This window comes from Phalacrocorax aristotelis, chromosome W (genome assembly GCF_949628215.1).
Source record: "Phalacrocorax aristotelis chromosome W, bGulAri2.1, whole genome shotgun sequence".
Classification (NCBI taxonomy): Eukaryota; Metazoa; Chordata; class Aves; order Suliformes; family Phalacrocoracidae; genus Phalacrocorax; species Phalacrocorax aristotelis.
Genome location: NC_134310.1, coordinates 25980717 through 26000531, shown reverse-complemented (window position 1 = coordinate 26000531; position 19815 = coordinate 25980717). Strand labels below are relative to the sequence as shown.

The 19815-nt window shown below is 58.8% G+C and overlaps 1 protein-coding gene across 1 annotated transcript in view; it reads left to right on the top strand.

Moving 5' to 3' along the window:
- Positions 1-19150, top strand: part of LOC142049463 (protein unc-13 homolog A) — a 38408-nt gene extending 19258 nt beyond the window's left edge. Inside the window, exons 23-44 of the mRNA XM_075077205.1 lie at positions 1529-1597; positions 1720-1809; positions 1976-2110; positions 2450-2583; positions 2789-2874; positions 3128-3254; positions 3342-3438; positions 3580-3723; positions 4225-4302; positions 4583-4660; positions 4940-5028; positions 5184-5336; positions 5477-5600; positions 7195-7200; positions 9058-9096; positions 10189-10218; positions 11463-11519; positions 11705-11785; positions 11912-12059; positions 14704-14796; positions 14874-15033; positions 15323-19150. Coding sequence (XP_074933306.1) covers positions 1529-1597; positions 1720-1809; positions 1976-2110; positions 2450-2583; positions 2789-2874; positions 3128-3254; positions 3342-3438; positions 3580-3723; positions 4225-4302; positions 4583-4660; positions 4940-5028; positions 5184-5336; positions 5477-5600; positions 7195-7200; positions 9058-9096; positions 10189-10218; positions 11463-11519; positions 11705-11785; positions 11912-12059; positions 14704-14796; positions 14874-15033; positions 15323-15611 — 2307 coding nt within the window. The 3' untranslated portion in view covers positions 15612-19150. The remainder of the gene's footprint in view (positions 1-1528; positions 1598-1719; positions 1810-1975; positions 2111-2449; positions 2584-2788; positions 2875-3127; positions 3255-3341; positions 3439-3579; positions 3724-4224; positions 4303-4582; positions 4661-4939; positions 5029-5183; positions 5337-5476; positions 5601-7194; positions 7201-9057; positions 9097-10188; positions 10219-11462; positions 11520-11704; positions 11786-11911; positions 12060-14703; positions 14797-14873; positions 15034-15322) is intronic.
- The last annotated feature ends 665 nt before the right edge of the window (positions 19151-19815 follow it).

The window sequence follows — 19815 nt, the reverse complement described above, 5'->3', positions numbered from 1 at the left end:
TGGGGACGTGGGCCAGGAGGGGCTGAGCTCTCGCCCCGGCTCCCCCTGCATGTCCTAGAGGCAGCAGGTGGTTGCTCTGGACGTGCACAGGTCGAGCCAGGATCAGTGCCCAGCCCTGGGTCAGGCAAAGTGCTGGGTAGCCAGGGACGCAGCCAGGGCTGAGCGCAGCTCTGGGCAGAGCTGCTTTGGCTCACCTCCCACTTCTCATCGCAGGGGGTAGCTGTGCCTCCGGGGTATGAAGGAGGAGGAAACCATACAAGAAGAAAAAAAAGAGCACCTTTTCTCTGACGTGGAGGGTTTTAAAAACTTGTTTCTTTTTCTTTTTTTAGAGAGCCTAAGGTTGGGTCCTAAAGTGCCCGGCCGTGTCGCTTTAACCCCGAGTACCCGTCGTGTCCAGTTTTAAAGCGCTGCAGCCGTTCGGACGCATGGTCTCGGCCCAGAGCCTGGCTTTGCTGTCTCCGGCGGGCGAGCGCACCGAAGGTTTGCGGTCGCCAGTGCAGACTGCGGGCTTGGCCGGCCCGCGGCCAGGCGGGCGTGGGACTTGCTGCCCCGTCCCATCCCCACGTCCTCCCTCAGGAGTCAGGAGCTGCTCCAGGCTCTCAGGAGCCCTGCAGGGCAGCCCTGACCCAGTACAGCTGGTGCTGTGAGGGAAACACAAGAGCGGGGCTCTTGTGGGAGGCCCACGGGGTTGTCCAAAGCCACACCCCGGCAAGGGTGCAAAGCGAAATGCCTCCTGACACTGTTTTGGGGCAGACTGGTTGTTTTGCCCTCAGCTGATGCCTGATCCACAGCTTAACATGGGATTTGCATCCTCCTGCCCCCCACTCCCTGGCTGGGAGCTGGGCTAAGCTGAATTAAAGGCACTCAGCCCTAGTGGAGACTGTCTACCTGGGACAGTTCTCTGCCTACATCCCTCGATACAGCCTGGTTGGGCGAGTGAGGTTTCCAACTGCTGGGGACCATCCTGGCCTTGTCTCGAAGCAGCTCGGCCCTGAAGGTGGGCGACCATTGCAAGAGCCCAGCTACTCTTTCCCTGCCCTTTCTTCCTGAGCTCTTTGAAAGCTTCAACCCAGGGGCCACACAGCCCACAGGGACAATCCTGCACACCCTCTCCCTGCTCCTGCCCCAAGCCCAGGCTTGGAGGTGCTCAAGTGGGCAGGGCAGACAGAGCAGCCTGTCCCTCCTCCGGCACTGACCGCCAGTGAGAGCAAATGGGATGCACAGTGTTGCCTCTTGATGCTGTACCTCACCTGGCATGACCACAAGTGCGCTGGTAGCCGTGATGGCTGCCAGTGAGCCCCAGCTACCAGCAAGGACATGCTCTTCTTTGTAGGCATCCTGTGCCTGCCCACAGGGCTCTGATGAAGGAAGGAGGGAAGGAAAGAAAGCAGGACAGCAGGAAGGAGAGGGATGAGTGAGGGGCAGCATGGGCTGGGCTTGGGGCCGAGAGAGCCAGGGGCAGCAGGGAGGGGGGATGGTCCCTGCTGCCTTTCTCCTGTTTACCTGGCTCTGGGGCATTTCTCTGCAGAAGGAGCGGTTTGTCAAACTCCTCGACCAGCTGCACAACTCGCTGCGGATTGACCTCTCCATGTACCGGGTAAGGTGCCTCAGCTTCCCCACCTGTCCAATAAGGTCTGAAACAGGTGGCTGTTTCTTCCTCCTCCACTTGCCCAATGAGAGTTCTGTGTCCAACTCTGCTCTCTTCTTGCTTTTTGGCAGAACAACTTCCCTGCCAGCAGTCCTGAACGCCTGCAGGATCTCAAATCCACGGTGGATTTGCTGACCAGCATCACTTTCTTTCGGATGAAGGTATTGCTGGGGCCCCACTTGCCCCATCTCTCTGATGGGGAGCCTTGACCCTTGCTGTGCCTTGTTCTTTGCAAGGTCGGGGTCCTGCTGGCCCTGTGGTAGCTCCCAGGTGGCTGGCCAGGGTTGCGGGTCTGCCTCCAGCACCGCTCCCTCCCCGCACACCCAGGTCCAGGAGCTGCAGAGCCCACCCCGTGCCAGCCAGGTGGTGAAGGACTGTGTGAAAGCCTGCCTCAACTCCACCTATGAGTACATCTTCAACAACTGTCATGAGCTGTACAGTCGCGAGTACCAGACGGACCCGGTGCGTGGGGTGGGGGATGCTGGGATGCATTAGGCTGCTGGGTGCTGTGGGGGAACCTCACTGTGCTCTGCTGGCCTTCCCCATCTCCTGCCCTTCTCCTTCACGTGATGCTCCTGCTCCCTCTCCAGAGCGCTCAACTCCATGCAGAATGAGCCCCAAGCCTTGGGCAGGGTTTAAGCCCCACTGCTGTAGGGTTGAGATGGGGTCAGACAAGAGAGGACTGTGTGGGGGCCTCCAGGGTGTTTCCAGAGCCCTCCTGCCTCCTCATTAGCCCTGCCATGAAATTAAGCCCCTGTGAGTGGGGTGACCAGAGCCTCTGCTGTGTCCCCATCACTACAGACTAAGAAAGGTGAGGTGCCCCCTGAGGAGCAAGGTCCCAGCATCAAAAACCTGGACTTCTGGTCCAAGCTCATCACCCTGATAGTCTCCATTATCGAGGAGGACAAGAACTCCTACACACCCTGCCTGAACCAGTGAGTAGGTGCTGGGAAAGGGGACCCTGCTTTGCACCCAGGGGGGATGCCCACACAGGGGCAATGGCAGCTTTAGTCCTTTGGAAGTGGCTTGTAACGTCCATTCTACAGATGGAGAAACTGAGGCAGGCGGGAGGTGTGGGGGGAGGTATATCCAAGGGGAGGGGTCGTCCACCCCGTGTCCATGCTTCCCCCCTTGCCCCAGGTTCCCCCAGGAACTGAACGTGGGGAAGATCAGTGCCGAGGTGATGTGGAATCTCTTTGCTCAGGACATGAAGTATGCAATGGAGGGTGAGTTCCCCAACACCGTCCTGAGCTGGGTGGGGCAAGCAGGCAGGAGCTGCACTCTGCTTCCACCTTGCCTGTTCCCTGGACCAACCAATTCCACCCCCTCATCAACACAATGCCTAGCTTAAATCCCACCCAAGAAGCACTTTCATCTTCACCCTGTTACCCCGGCATCCCCGGAGCTGCCCTTGGGACAGCTGCCCCCCATGTTTGGGGCTCGAAGCAACCCCTGTGTGCACTCGGCTTCCCTGTGCAGAGCACGACAAGCACCGCCTGTGTAAGAGCGCAGACTACATGAACCTGCACTTCAAGGTGAAGTGGCTGTACAACGAGTATGTCACTGAGCTGCCTTCCTTCAAGAGCCGTGTGCCTGAGTACCCTGCGTGAGTGCATCCCTCGGGGGAGCAGGTGAGGGGGTGCTTGTACCCTGGGGGCTGATTGGTCTCACCAGGGATGGGCCTCTCTTCCAGCTGGTTCGAGCCCTTTGTTATCCAGTGGCTGGATGAGAATGAAGAGGTGTCACGGGATTTCCTGCATGGAGCGCTGGAGCGGGACAAGAAGGATGGGGTATAAACAGGACCGTCAGTGGGCACAGGAGCTGCAGCCGGGGATGGGCAGGGGGCTTGTCCCTTGATGCCCAGTGTGTGCCCATCAGGGCCAGAATCTCCCCTCCCTGCCTCCTGCTGACATTGCCTCTCACTCCCCCAGTTCCAGCAGACGTCGGAGCACGCACTCTTCTCTTGCTCTGTGGTGGATGTCTTCTCCCAGCTCAACCAGAGCTTTGAGATCATCAAGAAGCTTGAGTGTCCTGATCCCCAGATTGTTGGGCACTACATGCGGAGGTTTGCCAAGGTGGGCAGCTGCCACGGTGGGAGGCTGCTGGGCCAGCAGCACCCCTGGGACCCTGATCCGGGGCTCCTGGGTTCTCTCTGACACCTCCCCTCCAGCTGCAAGCAACAGCATAAGGCACAGACTGCACCTCCTCTGACAGTGATAATCAAGCAAAACCCTGTGGCTCTCTCAGCTTTGCTAGCACAGGAGATTAGCTAATTAATAAGTTAATTGGTTAATTAATCTAGATTAATTAAATGCCACTGTCTTGCTGCAGCATGGGAAGGAGTCTTATGCAGGCTTGATGGCTGGTGTTTTCACAGCTGCACTGGTGATGGAGCTGCCTGTGGAGACCAGATGTGCTGATCTGGCTTCCAGTGGCTCCTGGTGCATCCAGAGGGTCTGGGGTCCCAGGGTGTATCCAGGTGTTGGGTTGTTTCACTGCTGTGGGATTCATGGTTTCCTTCTCTCCCTTCTTTTTTGCTGCTCTCTGCGGGGGTCCCATCCCTCATTTGGCTGCAGACCATCAGTAACGTGCTACTCCAGTATGCTGAGATCATCTCCAAGGATTTTGCCTCTTACTGCTCTAAGGAGAAAGTGGTGACGTATTTCCCTTCAGCTTGCCACCTGCCTGGTGCTGCCAGGCAGGACTCCCCCCACATGGTGACCCCAGCTGTCACCTCAGCTCCAGAGCTGATTCTCATGACACAGGTGCTGCCTTCAGTCTCTGTCCAGTGGCAGTCCCTGAAATGCTGCCAGGCAGGGCTCCATGCCCTGACTCTTCTCATGTCCACCAGTGCAGGGTGGGAGGGACCTGGGGTGATCGGCAGCTGTTCCAGCCACAGTTCAGTGCTGACTCTCCTCTCCATCCCCCCTCTAGCCCTGCATCCTGATGAACAACATCCAGCAGCTCCGTGTCCAGCTCGAGAAGATGTTTGAAGCCATGGGTGGGAAGGAGGTGCGTATCGGTGGTCTCCAGGAGGGAGCCCTGTGGAGGGGCTGGATTGCTCCCCTCTCCCCAGAGGCAGCCCCTTCCCTGACTCTGCAGTGCTGGGAGCAGACCGGAGTTCCTCACTCCTGTATGGGATCATGCTGTCCCACCCCATGGCACCCTGCTCTCTCAGCACGTTGGGTGATGGATGGGATTCACCTTGCCCTGGGGTGCATTTGGGGTGCAGAGAACCCCCAGGGCTGGGCCAGGGACCCTGACAGCTTCTCCAACCTGTCCCTCCTCCAGCTGGACACAGAAGCCAGTGATATCCTCAAGGAACTGCAGGTGAAACTCAACAACGTCCTGGATGAGCTGAGCCGAGTCTTTGCCACCAGGTACACCCAGGCAAAAGGGTGTGGGCAGTGGGCGAAAGAGAGGTTTGGGGATCCAGGAGTGGTAGCTGGGGCCAGGCCAGGGGCTTTGCTTGGCCAAGTGGGTCCTGGGTGCAGCGCTGAGGGATGCTGAGCTGCCTGGGCATTGCTGTCCCCAGTTTCCAGCCACACATCGAAGAATGCGTGAAGCAGATGGGCGACATCCTGGGCCAGGTGAAGGGCACTGGCAACGTCCCCGCCAGCACGTGCAGCAGCGTTGCGCAGGATGCTGACAACGTCCTGCAGCCTATCATGGACCTCCTGGACAGCAAGTGAGTGTGGAGGGCATCAGGGACCCCCACCCTCCCCAATGCCTGGGGAGTGTGCAGGACCTACATGGTCAGGGTGACCGGGCAAGTGGTGGTGTCAGGGGTACCATGCTGGGAACTTCAGCCCTGTGCTCTCTCTGCAGCCTGACACTCTTTGCCAAGATCTGTGAGAAGACAGTGCTGAAGCGAGTGCTGAAGGAGCTCTGGAAGCTGGTGATGAACACGATGGAGAAGACCATTGTCCTGCCCCCACTCACTGACCAGACGGTGAGTGATGGGGAGGGGGACCAGGCACAGGGGATCCTGGAGCTGAGACGCAGGTGGCTGATGTGGCCAGTGCGGGACATTGCTGGCCAGGGGCCCTCACTGGCAGCTGAGGGCATGGGGGCTTTGGCAGCCTCCCCAAACCTGCCTTCGGCTCATGACCAGGAAAGGGATGGAAGAGAGAAAGGTTGTCCTTGGCCCAGCTGCCCGCTGCAGCCCAGCACCCTCTTGGATGGCTTTGCCAAAGGACCTTCCTGCCACCTCCATTGTGGCACTGGGTGGGGCACTGGCCCTTTCCTCTCCATCCTTCCCTCTGAGCTGGGGCAGCATCCCATGCTCAGCACCGGCTATGGGCACAGTGCCTGTGCCATGGGGTGAATCAGGAGGGTCTTGGAGTGCCGGGAGCCACCACACGTCGGCATTGCTGTGGGGCTGGAGTTGCCTGGGAAGCAGGGACTGGCTTCATAGGGACAGGGGTGATGTGGCATGTCCCCACAGCAGGGCTGGACTCTCTGTGTGTATGGGCTGAACAGGCTCTAGAGGAGCAGAGCAAAGCCCAGGGAACGGTCCCTCCTTAGAGGGAGGTTGCCTACAGGCTTTGAGGCTCCATATTGCATTGCTGTGTGTCTCTCCTCCATGTAGTCACATACCCCAAAGCTTACCTGGATGACTGTTCCCTTGGGGTCAGGCAGGGAAGGGTGACACCAGGGGTTCTGAGCCAGCCACACATATTTTGTCACTGTCACAAAGCTGGGCTCAGGCTCTTGCTTGGAGTCCCTGGAGCCACTGGCTGCTGTGTCACCTTTCTGGGGCTGTGGGCCTCCTCATGCTGTGTCTGTAAGGGACAGTGCATTGGTGACCTGTCAGACCTCAATGGTGCCACCTCACTGGCACCTTGTCACAGCCCAGAGCCTGGCTTATGTCAGCCCTGCACTGCTCCTGGCCAGGGTCACACACCCGCGGCCAAAGGAGACAAATCTAGCAGGAACACTGATGCCACTGGGCCCCGGTTGCCATCCCAGTCCCCATCTCTGTCCCTTCCCGCCATGTGTGGCTATGCCATGTTCTGGAGGCAGCGAGCAGAGCAGGTGGCATGGACATGTGGATCTGTTGGGTGACCTTCCTGAGGGGAGGCAGTCCTTGGAGGGGGCTGTGCTGGGGCTGGTCCCTATGGCAGGGGACAGCTCCCCCAGGGTGACTCTGGGCTCTAGCCTGGGTATGGCTGGGCAAGTCTGTGGCGTGGGCCTATGTGTCAGAGCCAAATGTCAAGAGGGGTCTACCAGCTCCCTGGAGCTGAATCCTCCCGGGGCAGAGCCCCCTCCACAGTGATGAAGGACTGGGCAGGTTGGGATGGGGCTGTTCTGGGGCTCTGGAGACCTGTGGTGCTGGTGGCAGGGCATCAACGCTGAGTGCTGTGGCATGTCAGATGGAGGACACCCCTGGCTCTGCCACCCTTCCTGGCTGGTGGGGGTGGGGGGACAGCCAGGGCTGGTACCTAGCCATGGGGCACCTGGGGCTGGGGGGGGAATGGAGGAGGGGGCCGACACTCATGTCACGGTTATTCTCTCCAATTGCTCCGCTCGCCTTTCAATGGCAGATGATTGTAAGTACGGCAGCTCCCTGTCTGTCTGTCTGTCTGCTGTGTGTCGGTCCTGGCCTCGCCAGTTTTTGTCTTGTGTGGCTGCCCGTGCCCTGCCCACACCCTCCTCCAGCTCCTGACTTGGTCCACCTCTGTGGTCCCCATCCTTGTGCTGCCTGCTTGGCACTGGCTCCTGGTGAGCACTTGCCGGTGGCCCCAGCTGGGTTTGAGGGGTGGAAATGTCTTGGACAGATTTGTGGTGCCTGGATGTGGGGAGGTGCAAGGGTTAGTGATGGGGTGGGAGGGGACGGTGATGGGGCAGTGCCCTGTAATCAAGACAGCCAAACCCAGGCTGATCCCATCTTTTTGCTCTGTGCTGAGGGTGAGAGGGGACACTGGAGACATGAGCAGGGGGAGTGGCGCGTGCCTGGCAGTCAGGGCTGCTCCTCCTAACCCCTTGTGCCTCAGTTTCCCCTTGAGGCCTTGGCTGGGGTGTGGCTATGTTGGGAGCTAAGGGCAGGGGCTTTCCCTGCCTGTGGAGAGGAGCATCTCGCTGGGGCACGATGGTCCCTGGGCCTGTTGCTAAGTGGTGGGGCACATTGCTGGCATGAGTTGTGAGACTTTTTACCTGGTGGGATATGGCCCTGGGAGCCCAGACTCCCGGGTTCCCTTCTCAGCATTGCTGCTGGGTCCTTGCACTGCTTTGGCTGAGCAGTTTCCATTTGTCCTCTTCTGCTCAGTCTGTGGCCATGGCCTTATGCCCTGCGGGGCAAGGGAAGGACCACATCCACCCACAGTCCTGTCCCCACATGTGCTTTGACCACGGGCACCCTTGCAAGGAGCAGAAGTGGTGTAAGTGCCGGTAGGAGGGTGCTGGGTGCCAATCCCTGCAGGGATGAATGCCCATCCTGTGTCTCCCAACACCTTTTGTTTCCAACAGCAGCATTTGGAGAGGCCTTGGGTGCAGCTTGGGGCTGAACCTAGCCTCAGACCTTATGGGGACCCCTTGTCCCAGCCTTGCTGAGGCTGCTGGGCGGCTGGAGTGGTGTCAGCTCTAGGGGTTACACGGTCCTCTTGTTCATCTATCACCCCGTGCCTCAGTTTCCCTCCAGGCCAAGAAACTCTTCTGACAGCCTTGCTTGGCCCTGTGCTGCTTGTCCCTGCTGCAGGCTTCCCTGCCAGCTGACCCCCTGTGCTACCTTCTCCTGAGTCAGACATGCCTCAGCCCCCCAGCCCGAGAGGCTGGTTAGGAACCCCTCATGTGGCACTGCTGTCCCATTTTACACTGTTTCTGTTGCTGCTGCTGGGCCTGGATAAGTGTGGGATTGTTGCTGCACCCAGCCCTGCATGGACCAGAACTCCACGTGCAAAACCCAAGTACAAGCTGCCCCTTCCCCCCTCCCTTGCCAGAGCTGGAGGGGGATGTGGGGGCACCAGAGGCTGCCCACATGCAGTGCCAGCTGGCTCCTGCACCCCTATATTCCAATCCCTCATGGGCTCAGCATCCCTGTATTCCAGCAGGGACCACCTACCCATAAGTCCAGTGTGGGGACCAGTTCCCCACCAGTGCAACATCCTGCATTTGAGTGGGGACCAGTTGGCCCAGCATCCCAAAGGCACCAGTCCCTCACTAACCCAGCATCCATCTGGGGACTAGTCCCGCACTAACCCAGTATCCCAGTGGCAACCAGTACGCCATGGGCCCAGCACCCCAACAGGGACCAGTCCCCCATTGGTCGTTGCTGTCCTTTAGGAGCTCAGTGATGTCTTTGCTGCCAGATTGCGGTCACCCCATGTGCCCAGCCTTGCCCTGCACCCCCTGTGTCCCGTCCCATGCTGTCACCCCACCCCACCACTCAACCTCTGACATTGCTTCTACAGGGCACGCTCTTGAGAAAACATGGCAAGGGGACAGAGAAGGTAAATAGCAATGGGCTCCATGTGTGTCATCGCCCCGTGGCCATGCTTGTGGCCCCGCACCCGCCTGCTGTGGAGGTCCAGGCTTGTCCGTGCTTCCTCTGTTGTGATGTCTGGATGTGCCGTTGCCTGCGTGGCGTGTTGTCATGTTGAGGTGTGCTGTGTTGTCTGGGATATGCTGCCTGTGTGCAGGATGGGGGCAGTGACCTGTTTCTGTGTGTCGCCTGGGGTAGGGAGCCTGGGGTCATGTCATGTTTAGTCCCTGTGGGTGGGTATGTGAGGTGTTACGCATCCCTGGGCATGCATGGGGGACACTGCCCCTCAGCACTCAGCACTCCTCCAGGTGCCTGGCTGTGACAGTGTGGGGATGGGGTGCCCAAGCATGGGAAATCCCGGGCACAAACCCGTCCCACCACTGTGGGGCAGGAAAAGGTGACCCCCAGGATGCTGGGCCATGCTGGGGATGTGCAGATCATACTGGGGCCCATGGGGCTGCTGAGATCCCCTGGACCTCTGAGCCTGCTTCCCCCTGATGATCGGGGGGCCTCAGCAAGACTCGCTGAGCCCCAAAACTTGCCAAAGGGCTTTCTCCAGGCACACAAGCTCTCCCTCTGTCTGGGCACTCCCCACCACCAGGCTGGGAGCTCAGCAGAGTCCTCCAGGCAGCCTGCTCCCAAAACCTGTCTCTCAGGAAGAGTCATGCTGGCTCCGTCTAGGCAATGCCTGTGGCTCATCCCAGCTCCCCCCTCCTCTCACAGAGGACACTGCGTCCTGCCCTAGTTTACTGAGCCTGTTGGGTGAGCTGCTTTCCTCCACCTGCTGCTATTTCTCCAGCCCCAGACAAGGTGGGGAGCAAGCCTACCCCCACTCAGGAAGAGACCTGGCACGCTCGTCACAGGTTCACCAGCAAGCACATGGGGCTGAGCCTTTACAGGTGTGAACTGGTGCCGGACTAGTGGCAGCAGTGGAGAATTGGGCACAGCCAGAGAGGAGTACAGGGCCAGAGCCTGCATGGCTGGGGGATGTGGGGGGCCCAGACCCATGACTGGCCACTGCTGGGGCCACCAGTAACTGTCCCTTGCTGTTCTCTTCCAGAGCAGGGTGAAGCTGCCCAGTCATACTGAAGTAAGGACATGGCTCTTCTGTTCCCCATTTGACTCTAGTCCCTCCTCTTGCCTCCTCCCTGTCCCTTGTCTTCTGTGCTGTGGGTTGGAGGGGTCCCAGCTCAGTACAGTGTCCTGTCATGCTCTGGGTGACACCGGTGTCCCCAGCTCCCAGCCTGTTTACTGTCTTGTGGAAATGGGGACAGCAAGGGAAGGATTAACGGGACAGAACTTGGGGGATGGAGGGACGGGCATAAAGCGTAAATGGGGGGTAAAAAATGAGGGCATGGGGGGAGGCCAGACCCCTGCAGAAGGTAATGGTTAGTGGGATAGATGCTGGGGTTTCTCATTGTTGGGAAGGACTGGAGCTACTCATGCCGGGAAGGGGAAGGAGATGGGAATTACTGGCCCTGCCCCACTGGGCCCCAGTTTACCCAGTTGTATGTTGCGCACTGGAGAAAGGCAGCTTGGGCTCAGCCCAGTGAGTGGATGCCAGACCAGGGAAGGAGCCACTGGCTAAGTTCACCTGCCCCGCCCATGTCATGGGACTGCGTCCCCAGGAACTGTGCCAGTGGGCCACAAGGAATGGCTTCATGGCCCCGGCCCATGGGGGGTGGCATGGCAAAGGTGGCCAGGGTCTCCCATCTGTGGCATTTCCTGGGGTGCAAAGGGGCTGGGAACATTCCTGGGGCTGGGACTGGGCAGACGTCTGGGTGGTAGGGGGGTGTTTGGCTTGGCTGCCAGCACAGTAGCGTATGGGGGGACCACGCCACATCCTACCTGTGCCCACTGTTCCCCTGCACTCCGTCTCTGCTCTCCCCACCCAGATGTCGTATGATTGTCCCTGCAGTGCCAGTGATGAGCTGTGATGGGCTCTGTTGAATTCAGAAGCGGGATCTTGGGCACCACAGGGAGCAGGATGGGACACTTGAGCCAAGCTGCTTGTGCTGAGCAGGGTGTGAGGTCCCTGCCCTGAGTCCCTAAGTGATGTCCTGCCCTGGGGTCTCCAGGCCCCCGGCTGCACAGCTGTGTTGAGAACTCAGGGGCTGGGATGGGGGCTGCACCAGCTCCTTGCACCACCATGCCTGGCATGGCTGGTGGGACCTGGGGCTCTCCAAGGAGCACCCTTCTGGCACCCTGGAGTCTGGGGGGCTGGGGTAGCCCCCAGAGCTACAGCAAACTCCTGGCACCGTGTGCCCAGCCTGGCTGTGGCACCCCCAGCCTGGCCACTCACCAGGGACATTCCCGTGTCTTTGTTCTCTTCAGGGCACACAGATGATTTTCAACGCAGCCAAGGAGCTGGGGCAGCTCTCCAAGCTGAAGGTGAGGGCTGGGAGGCTGGGCTGGGGTGGGGCCAGACGATCCTCTCTGTGCTAGGGTGGGTGGCAGTTTGCAGGCTGGCACTGGTACTGTTTCAAGAACCTCACCAGTGCTGGTTTGCTGGCGTGGCTGGGGCAAGGGGAGTGGAGCCCTGGTTCCATCGTGACAGCAAGATTTGTGCCCTGCAGGACCACATGGTGCGGGAGGAAGCCAAAAGCCTGACTCCAAAGCAATGTGCCGTGGTGGAGCTAGCACTGGACACCATCAAGGTGAGGGTGCTCTGGGAGATGAAGGGGTGCCCCTGAGGGCTCTAGTCCTGAGGCACAGACCCGGTGTGGCACTGGGGGGGCTCCAGCAGAGCCACTGAGGACCCTGCGCCTGTCTCCCCCCTACAGCAATACTTCCACGCTGGCGGCGTGGGGCTGAAGAAGACGTTCCTGGAGAAGAGCCCTGACCTGCAGTCGCTGCGCTATGCTCTGTCCCTCTACACCCAGGCCACTGACCTCCTCATCAAAACCTTTGTGCAGACCCAGGCTTCGCAGGGTAGGATGTATCACCCGGGCCCCCTGTCCCCACACAGGGTCTCAGCCCCATGGGCAGGGCCCCACCCTGCCTCCATCTTGGTGGGGCTGGGGGTCCCAGCCAGGCTCATGGAGGGATGGGTGGGGAGAAAAGAGTATTTTTCTTCCATGGTTTGTGGGTGAAGTGGATCATGAGTGCCCAGAGGCAGCCTAGCGCCCTCAAGTCCCCCACCAACAAGAACATGCCAGGGTGTGGCTGGGCTGGCACAGAAATGGGGCTGTGAGTGGGGGAGAGGGTCACCTGCTGGCTGTGTCACAGTGTTTATCCACTCTGTATGGCCTCTGTCACCCAGCACAGACACCTCTGGTCCGGTGCTGCCTTGGAGCTGCCAGTCTTGGCCAAGTGGTGCCAGCCTGGCCAGGGCTCAGACCTTGCACAGGATCAGCTGGATCTGGATGCTGTACCAGGGCCTGTACTGGGCACACAGGGTACCCCACATTCCCCATGATTTGGGATCTATCCAGGGTGCCAGGTGCCTCTCAGGTTCTGTCCCTGTCCCAGAGCCATGTGGTGCAGGGTGCTGGGCACCCTCCAGGCCAAGACTACCCCTCAGCTCTAAATGCTGGCCTTTATTTTGTCCCTTGGCTGCTCGAGGAGGGGACAGAGATACTCACCGATGGTCATGGGCCATTGCATAGTGCCCCAGCCAGGCTTGTCTCTGTCCTTGGGGAGAGGGACGTGCATTTGCTGTCTGTGCGTCTCCTGCAAGGGATGTCTGTCCTGTCTGTGCCTCCTGTGCCAGCCATGCTAGGGGCGTGGGGTTGGGTCCAGTGGGTGCCAGCACCCCTGGTTGCAGTCTGAGCCCAGGAACTCCTGGACTCAGAGCTGGGTGGTGCCTGGCACTCCCATGTTGCTGCAGTGTTGTCCAGATGCTCGGCTGTCCATCTGTCTGCAAGATCTGATCTCTTTCTCTCTCTTTTTCTCCCCCTTTTTTCACCGTTTCCATCCCCCATGCACATCATGTCCTTCCTTCTCTCTTTGTCTACTTTGTGCTGTGTCTCTGTCTTTTTCTCTCTCCTTCCCACTAGTTCATGGTGGGAGAGGTATTAGGTTTACCCTTAGTGAAGAAATTTATCCTGAGAAGGGTATGTGTGCTGCTCACCCGCCCCTGCACCTGCCTGCCACTGCCGGCCTGGGCTAGTAACAGTCCCAGCACTGTGGGCTGCGGTGGCTCAGAGCCCTGTCCCAGCACTGCTGGCCTGGGGACACCTAGTGTGGGCAGAGCTGGAGCCCTCTGCCCACAGATTTGCACTCCTGGGGCTGCTTTGGGCTGAATTCAGAGGAACTGCGCTCAGCTCTCTTGACCCACCCACCCTCCCCCCCTATCCAGGGAGTGGGGGCTGTGCCCCATGGGTATAGGGGTGCCCACCTTCGCTTGCAAGCTCTGGGCATCCTGCATTGTCTCCAGTGCTGCTGCCTGGCGGTGGGCACCTGCCACGACTTCCCTGCAAGGCAGGGAACTGTCTGCCTGGCACATGTGGCCCCAGGGGAGGCTGTGTCCATGTTCCTCTCGCCCCCTGCTGCCCGAAGGACCATTACTAGCCTTGCTCCGGCGAGCTCTGTCTGCCTGCCCTGGGGCGTGAGGAATAAGCCTAGCTCCACGGGCTGGCCTCCATCCGCTTGGCCTCCATTGCACCCTACCAGAGGGGCTGGGACTGTACCCCATGCTTGGCCTCCTGTACCCAGACACCTCCTCCTCGCCCGCCATTGCCTCCATTTCGGCTCAGCATGCGGCGCTGCCCGGGCGGCGGGTGCCTGGGGTGCTGGGGGTGGGGCAGAGATGGGGTGCTGGGAGTGGGGTGGGGATTAAGGTGGATGGAGAGGAAAGTGTACCATCACCAGCCTCCTGCCCCAGCCTGGCACCCTTGTGCTGGGGACCATGCAGTGACACATGGCGATATGTCCTCCTTTGCACTGTTATTTCCACCCTGGGAGCTTTCTGCTGAGCTCAGTTTGACCTCCTTGGCCCTGTGTGACCCACAAAGCCTGCCCCTCTGCCTTGCACCCCCTCCTTCACCCATAGGTGCATGTGTGGCTCTTGCGGGGTGGGGAGGGGATGAGCTGGGCTGTTGGTCGCAGGTCACCCAAGTTCCCCAGGCTCAGGGACCCCAGGGCTTGATTTGGTCCCTGAGATGGAGGGGCTACAAGCCCCTGGCAGGGCCATGGCTGCCCTGTGGCACAAGGGCCAGATCAGGTCCCTCCTGCTTGGTGTTGTGCCCATGTTCATAGCTATGCATGGAGCACTGACACCCTCCCCTGCCCATAGCAGGGGGATCTGGACCCTGCCTCATCCCACCCAGGACACCTCAGCCCCTGCCTGGGCAAGGGGGCTCACTGGGCCCTGCCAATACAGGGTGGGTTGACAGAGAGCCCTGCCATGGCCCAGCCCAGCCTGATGCCAGCCCCAGCCATCAGTGATGGTTGCTGCACCCACGCTGCTGTCCCCAGAACTCTTTGGCAGAGGCCACATTGGGTCAAATCCTACTGCCCACGCTCTCCCGCCCCATGGGGGGTGACCTGCCTCCTCCAGTGGGGTTAGTGGTGGGCAAGGGACATCAAGGACACAGGGGAGGGGGCACTCATGTCTCCTCCTTCTGCCATGCAGGCTCTGGTGTGGATGACCCTGTTGGGGAGGTGTCCATCCACGTGGAGCTCTTCACCCACCCTGGCACTGGTGAACACAAAGTCACAGTCAAAGGTGGGTTCTGCTGGCTGGCATGCCAGGGTCTGGCAGATGGCAATGCCCCGTGAGCCTCATGTACACCCTCCTTGCAGTGGTGGCTGCGAATGACCTCAAATGGCAGACATCGGGCATCTTCCGGCCCTTCATCGAGGTCAACATCATTGGGCCACACCTCAGTGACAAGAAGAGGAAATTTGCCACCAAATCCAAGAACAACAGCTGGGCCCCCAAGTACAATGAGAGCTTCCAGTTGTGAGTGACACCGTGGGGCTGGGGATGTGGGGCTGGGCTGGAGGTTGTGTCCTCACGATGTGAGGACTCCCTTCTCCTGGCGTCTGCCAGTGAGTTTGCTTGTCCCCCAGGGGATGTTTAAGATATTTCCTCATTGGTAGAAGCAGGGACTGGGGAAAAGGAAGAAAAAGAAAAGTCTTTTTTTAGGGGCAGTGGGGAGACAGCACCCATATAGGGTGCTGCTGCAGAGCCAGGGGGCCTGGGAGTATGACCTCCTATGCCAACACTGCCTGTCCCTTGCCCACTGCAGCACGCTGGGGACAGAGACAGGCCCTGAGTGCTATGAGCTGCAGGTGTGCGTGAAGGATTACTGCTTCGCCCGGGAGGACCGGACAGTGGGCATCGCTGTCCTGCAACTCCGCGATATCCTGCAGCGACCTGGCTGTGCCTGCTGGCTGCCCTTAGGCCGCCGCATCCACATGGATGACACTGGCCTCACCGTCCTCCGCATCCTCTCCCAACGCAACAATGACGAGGTAGCCAAGGAGTTTGTCAAGCTCAAGTCAGACACACGCTCAGCCGAGGAAGGCAGCAGTTAAACCCCTTCTGGCCCCCAGCCCTCTCCCCAACTCCTGGCCCCTTTTCTACAGCATTTTCCAGCCATGTATAAGCCATAAGAGCGGCCACAGGAGGAGTCTCCTTCCTGACTCTGGTGTGGGTGAGAGGGGGATGTGGCTGCAGTGACAGACCCTCCCTGTCCTTTCCTTGGTCAGACTGGCTGCGTGACAACGGTGCAGAGCATGGCCATGCCCCCATCCTACCCCGATGGGAAAGGTGCTGCAGGGAAGGTCTGGAGCCCAGACTGGGTGATGGGATAGATCTGCCCCTTCCCAGACTGTCTGAGATGGAGGAACCCCAAAGGCCCATCCCTGACCCTACCCTGACCTCATCCAGTGACACAAGGAGAGGGCTGGAGGGGTGGGGGATGGTGTCTCATTCCACCCAGTCCTGTTGGTGAGTGGCTGGCACAGCATGATGGGCATCCATTGAGCATCACTGCGCACCCTGAGGGACAGGGAGGCTCCTACCCGCTGAGCACCCTGTACATATGTAAATAGCTGTACGTACACGGGGCAGCCGGATGATGCGTCTGTGTCCTGCACCCGGAAGGGCTATTAGGGGCTGTTGGGTTGGTGGGTGCAGCCCCTGCATGCCCCGCACAGGGTCCACTCCCTGGCTGGCAGCGGCATCACTGGGGCCGGGAGTGGCAAGGAGCAACCCCCGGCCCCTATCCTGTCTTCCCTGCCTTGCTGCCACTGTGGGCTGCCCCACTGCTGCCTCCAGGGTGCGAGGGCTTGGAGGCAAAGGCTGGGGGCACTGGAGCAGGGGGACCCATCTTCCTTTGCTCTGGCCAGTGGGGACCAGCCATCCCTGTGCAGTGCAGCAGCTCCCATGGGACCTCCTTGGCGCAAGCAAGACCCTTCCCACACCCAACCCAGAGGACAGCCCTCCCCCCCTGCCAGTTTTCCATTAACCACTATTTCTGTGTGATCAGTGGTGTGTGTGTCTCCTGTGAAGGAGACCAGGGTGTGTGGTATTGGGGATGGCCACCCCAGGTGGCCAGTTTGCCCTAAGTACTGGGGAAGACAGAGGCCTGATGACCCCACAAGTCAATATACCTCTCTCAGCCCACTCCCCATCCCAAAACAGGGTACCCGACTGGCCCTCCATGGTCCTTTTTCTATAGGGTTTTCCTGGGACCAAAGGGTCTAGCTTTCCTTTCTCGTTTCTGTTCAATGTTTACACCCCTTTTCTAACCGCTGCTCCTGCACCGCTAGGCTGGGGATCAGCCTTGCACCCCCGATCGTGGTGCCCCTGGCCCCGTGCCACCTCCCCAAACCCTCCTGTTTGGCATGTGATTTAACCAACCAGTTCTGCTGTAGCACATGTGTCACCGATGCCTGTGTGTCTGTACCACCCCGTGTGGCACTGCCAGCGGCGGCTACCATGGATGCATGACAGTGAGATGTTTTGCACTATTTTGAATTTTTTGGGCTCTGTAAAAATATTTTATTATAACTGACATTAAAAAGCACACCCTTCACTGTGGCTGCTGTGGGGGTGTGGGAGGGCAGGCACACAGGGACTCTTCATCCCCACTCCCACCCCAATGCAGCACTTGCACCTTTAAGGTTAACACCAAGGATGAGTAGCGCAGAGACACTCTACCAACTCTGCACTCAGGTGCACTCAGGGTGGACTCACCCTTTGCAAAGCCAAGAGCTTAAATGGAACGGGGACAGACCTGTCCCAAGAAGTAATGCTCTATTCTCAGCCACCATGCTGCAAACTCCCAGACATGGGAGTGATTAGAAACCACCAACATGGCCCCACCAAGGGCAAACCCATGCCTCACTAAGCTAGTGGCCTTCCACAATGGAGTGACAGCATCAGTGGACAAGGGAAGAACTTCAGATATCATTTACCTGGACTTCTTTAAGGCTTTTGACACAGTCCCACAAAACATTCTTGCCACTAAATTGGAGTGGTATGGATTTGATGAATCTGGGGCCCTGATCCCCAACAGAGAGACCTGGGGCTGTTGCTGGCCTTTTGCCAGGGCCTGGGCAGTACCCTGCAGCCCTCCAGAGAGCCCCAGGGCTTTTGTCAGACTTTGAAAGTGCCCTGGGAGGGCCCTGCTTCTCTCCGGAGTTCCCCAGGTCCTTTGCCAGGCTTTGCAGGCACCCAGGCAGGGCCCTGCTGCCCTCAAGTACTCTGGGTCTTTGCTGGGCATTGGTGGGGCCCGGGTGAGGACCTGTTGCCCTCCAGAGTCCTTGGGCCATTGCCAGGCATTGCTAGAACCACTGAATGATAGAATGTTTCGGATTGGAAAGGACCTTTTAAGATCGAGTCTAATCCTGTCCTGGCTACTGGAAGCTCTTGTCTTTTCCCAGTGACCCCTGATGGATACACCCTTTCTCAAGGTTTTCTGGTTTAATGCCGCACCATCCCTACCTTTAATCATCAATTCTGATCAACAGATCCCCTGTTTCTCCCAAGAGGCCCTATAAACATCTCTGTTCTGGGTCTCATTCCTGTCAGTCAGGGGGTCCTTTTATTTCAGATTGATTGGTTTTAATGGGGAGTTTTTGAGTATTTTGTCCCTTACTCTTACACCTGGTCAGGGCCCCACTGCCCTCCAGAGAGCCCCCAGGCCCTTCATCAGGCCTTGTTGGGGCCCACAGGGGCTGTACTTCCATAAAGATTGCCCCAGGGCTTTTCCCAGCCTTTTTCAGGGCTGGGCAGTGCTCTGCTGCCCTATGGAGAGCCCCAGGAATGTTACCTGGCTTTGCTGAGACCCACAAGGAGCCCTGCTCCTCTCCAGAATGCTCCAGGGCTTTTGCTGGTGTCTTGGGTTTATGTGGCAAGGTTTTGGTATCTGGGTGGGCTGCAAGGGTGGCTTCTGTGAGATGCCAGAAGCTGCCCCTCAGTTAGATGAAGCCAGTTCCAGCTGGCTCCAAGATGGACCCACTGCTGGCCAAAGGTGAGCCAATCTGTGACAGTGGTAGCACCTCTGTGATAACATATTTAAGAAAGGGTAAAAACTGCTGCATAACAGCGGCCAAGAGAGAGTAGTGAGAATACGTGAGAGAGACTACCCTGCAGACACCAAGGTCACTGGAGGGGGAGCAGGTGCCAGAGCAGAGATTCCCCTGCAGCCCATGGTGAAGCCCATGGTGAAGAAGGCTGTCCTCCTGCAGCCCATGTAGGTCCATGGTGGAGCAGATATCCACCCTGCAGCCTGTGGAGGACCCCATGCTGGAGCAGGTTTTCTGGCAGGACCTGTGGTCCTGTGGGGGACCCATGCTGGAGCGGTCCATTCCTGAAGGACTGCATCCCATGGAAAGGACCCACACAGGAGCAGTTTGTGAAGAACTGCAGCCCATGGGAAGGACCCATGCTGGCAAGGTTCATGAAGGACTGGCTTCTGTGGGAGGCACCCCATGTTGGAGCAGGGGAAGAGCGTGAGGAGGAAGAAGCAGCAAAGACAACTTGTGATGAACTGACCGCCCATCCCCCTGCATCACCTGGGGGAGGAAGTAGAGAATTCAGGAGTGAAGTTGAGCCCAGGAAGAAGGGAGGGCTGGGGAAAAGTGTTTTAAGATTTGTTTTTATTTCTCATTATCCTACTCTGATCTGATTGGCAATAAATTAAATTAATTTCCCCAAGTCAAGTCTATTTTGTCCACGATGGTAATTGCTGGGGGATCTTCCTATCTGTATCTCAACCCATGTCCCTTTTGTTGTATTTTCTCCCCCTGTCCTGTTGAGGAGGGGGAGTGACAGGGTGACTTGGTGGGGACCTGGGGGCCAGCCGAGGTCAAGCCACCACACCTAGGGTTTGTTTGGGTCTGGGCTGAGCCCTGATCCCCAACAGAGAGACCTGGGCTTTTGCTGGGTGTTGTTAGGGCCTACACAGGGTCTTGCTCCTCTTCAAAGTGTCCCAGAGTTTTTGTCAGGCTTTGCTGTGTCCCAGTTGGACCCCTGATGGCCTACAGAGAGCACTGGGGCTTTTTCCAGGCTTTGCCAGATCCTGGACAGTGCTCTGCTGCCGTCTAGATTGCTCCGAGGCTTTCACTGCCCCAGGAGTGCCCCAGGGACTTTGTTGGGTTCTGTAAGGAGCCCTGCTTATCTAGAGAATTCCCCAGGTCCTTTTCCAGGTTGCAGTTGCTTTGGCAAGGCCCTGCTGCCCTCCAGAGAGACCCCTGGGGGTGATGTTGGGCTTTGCTAGGGCCTGGTCAG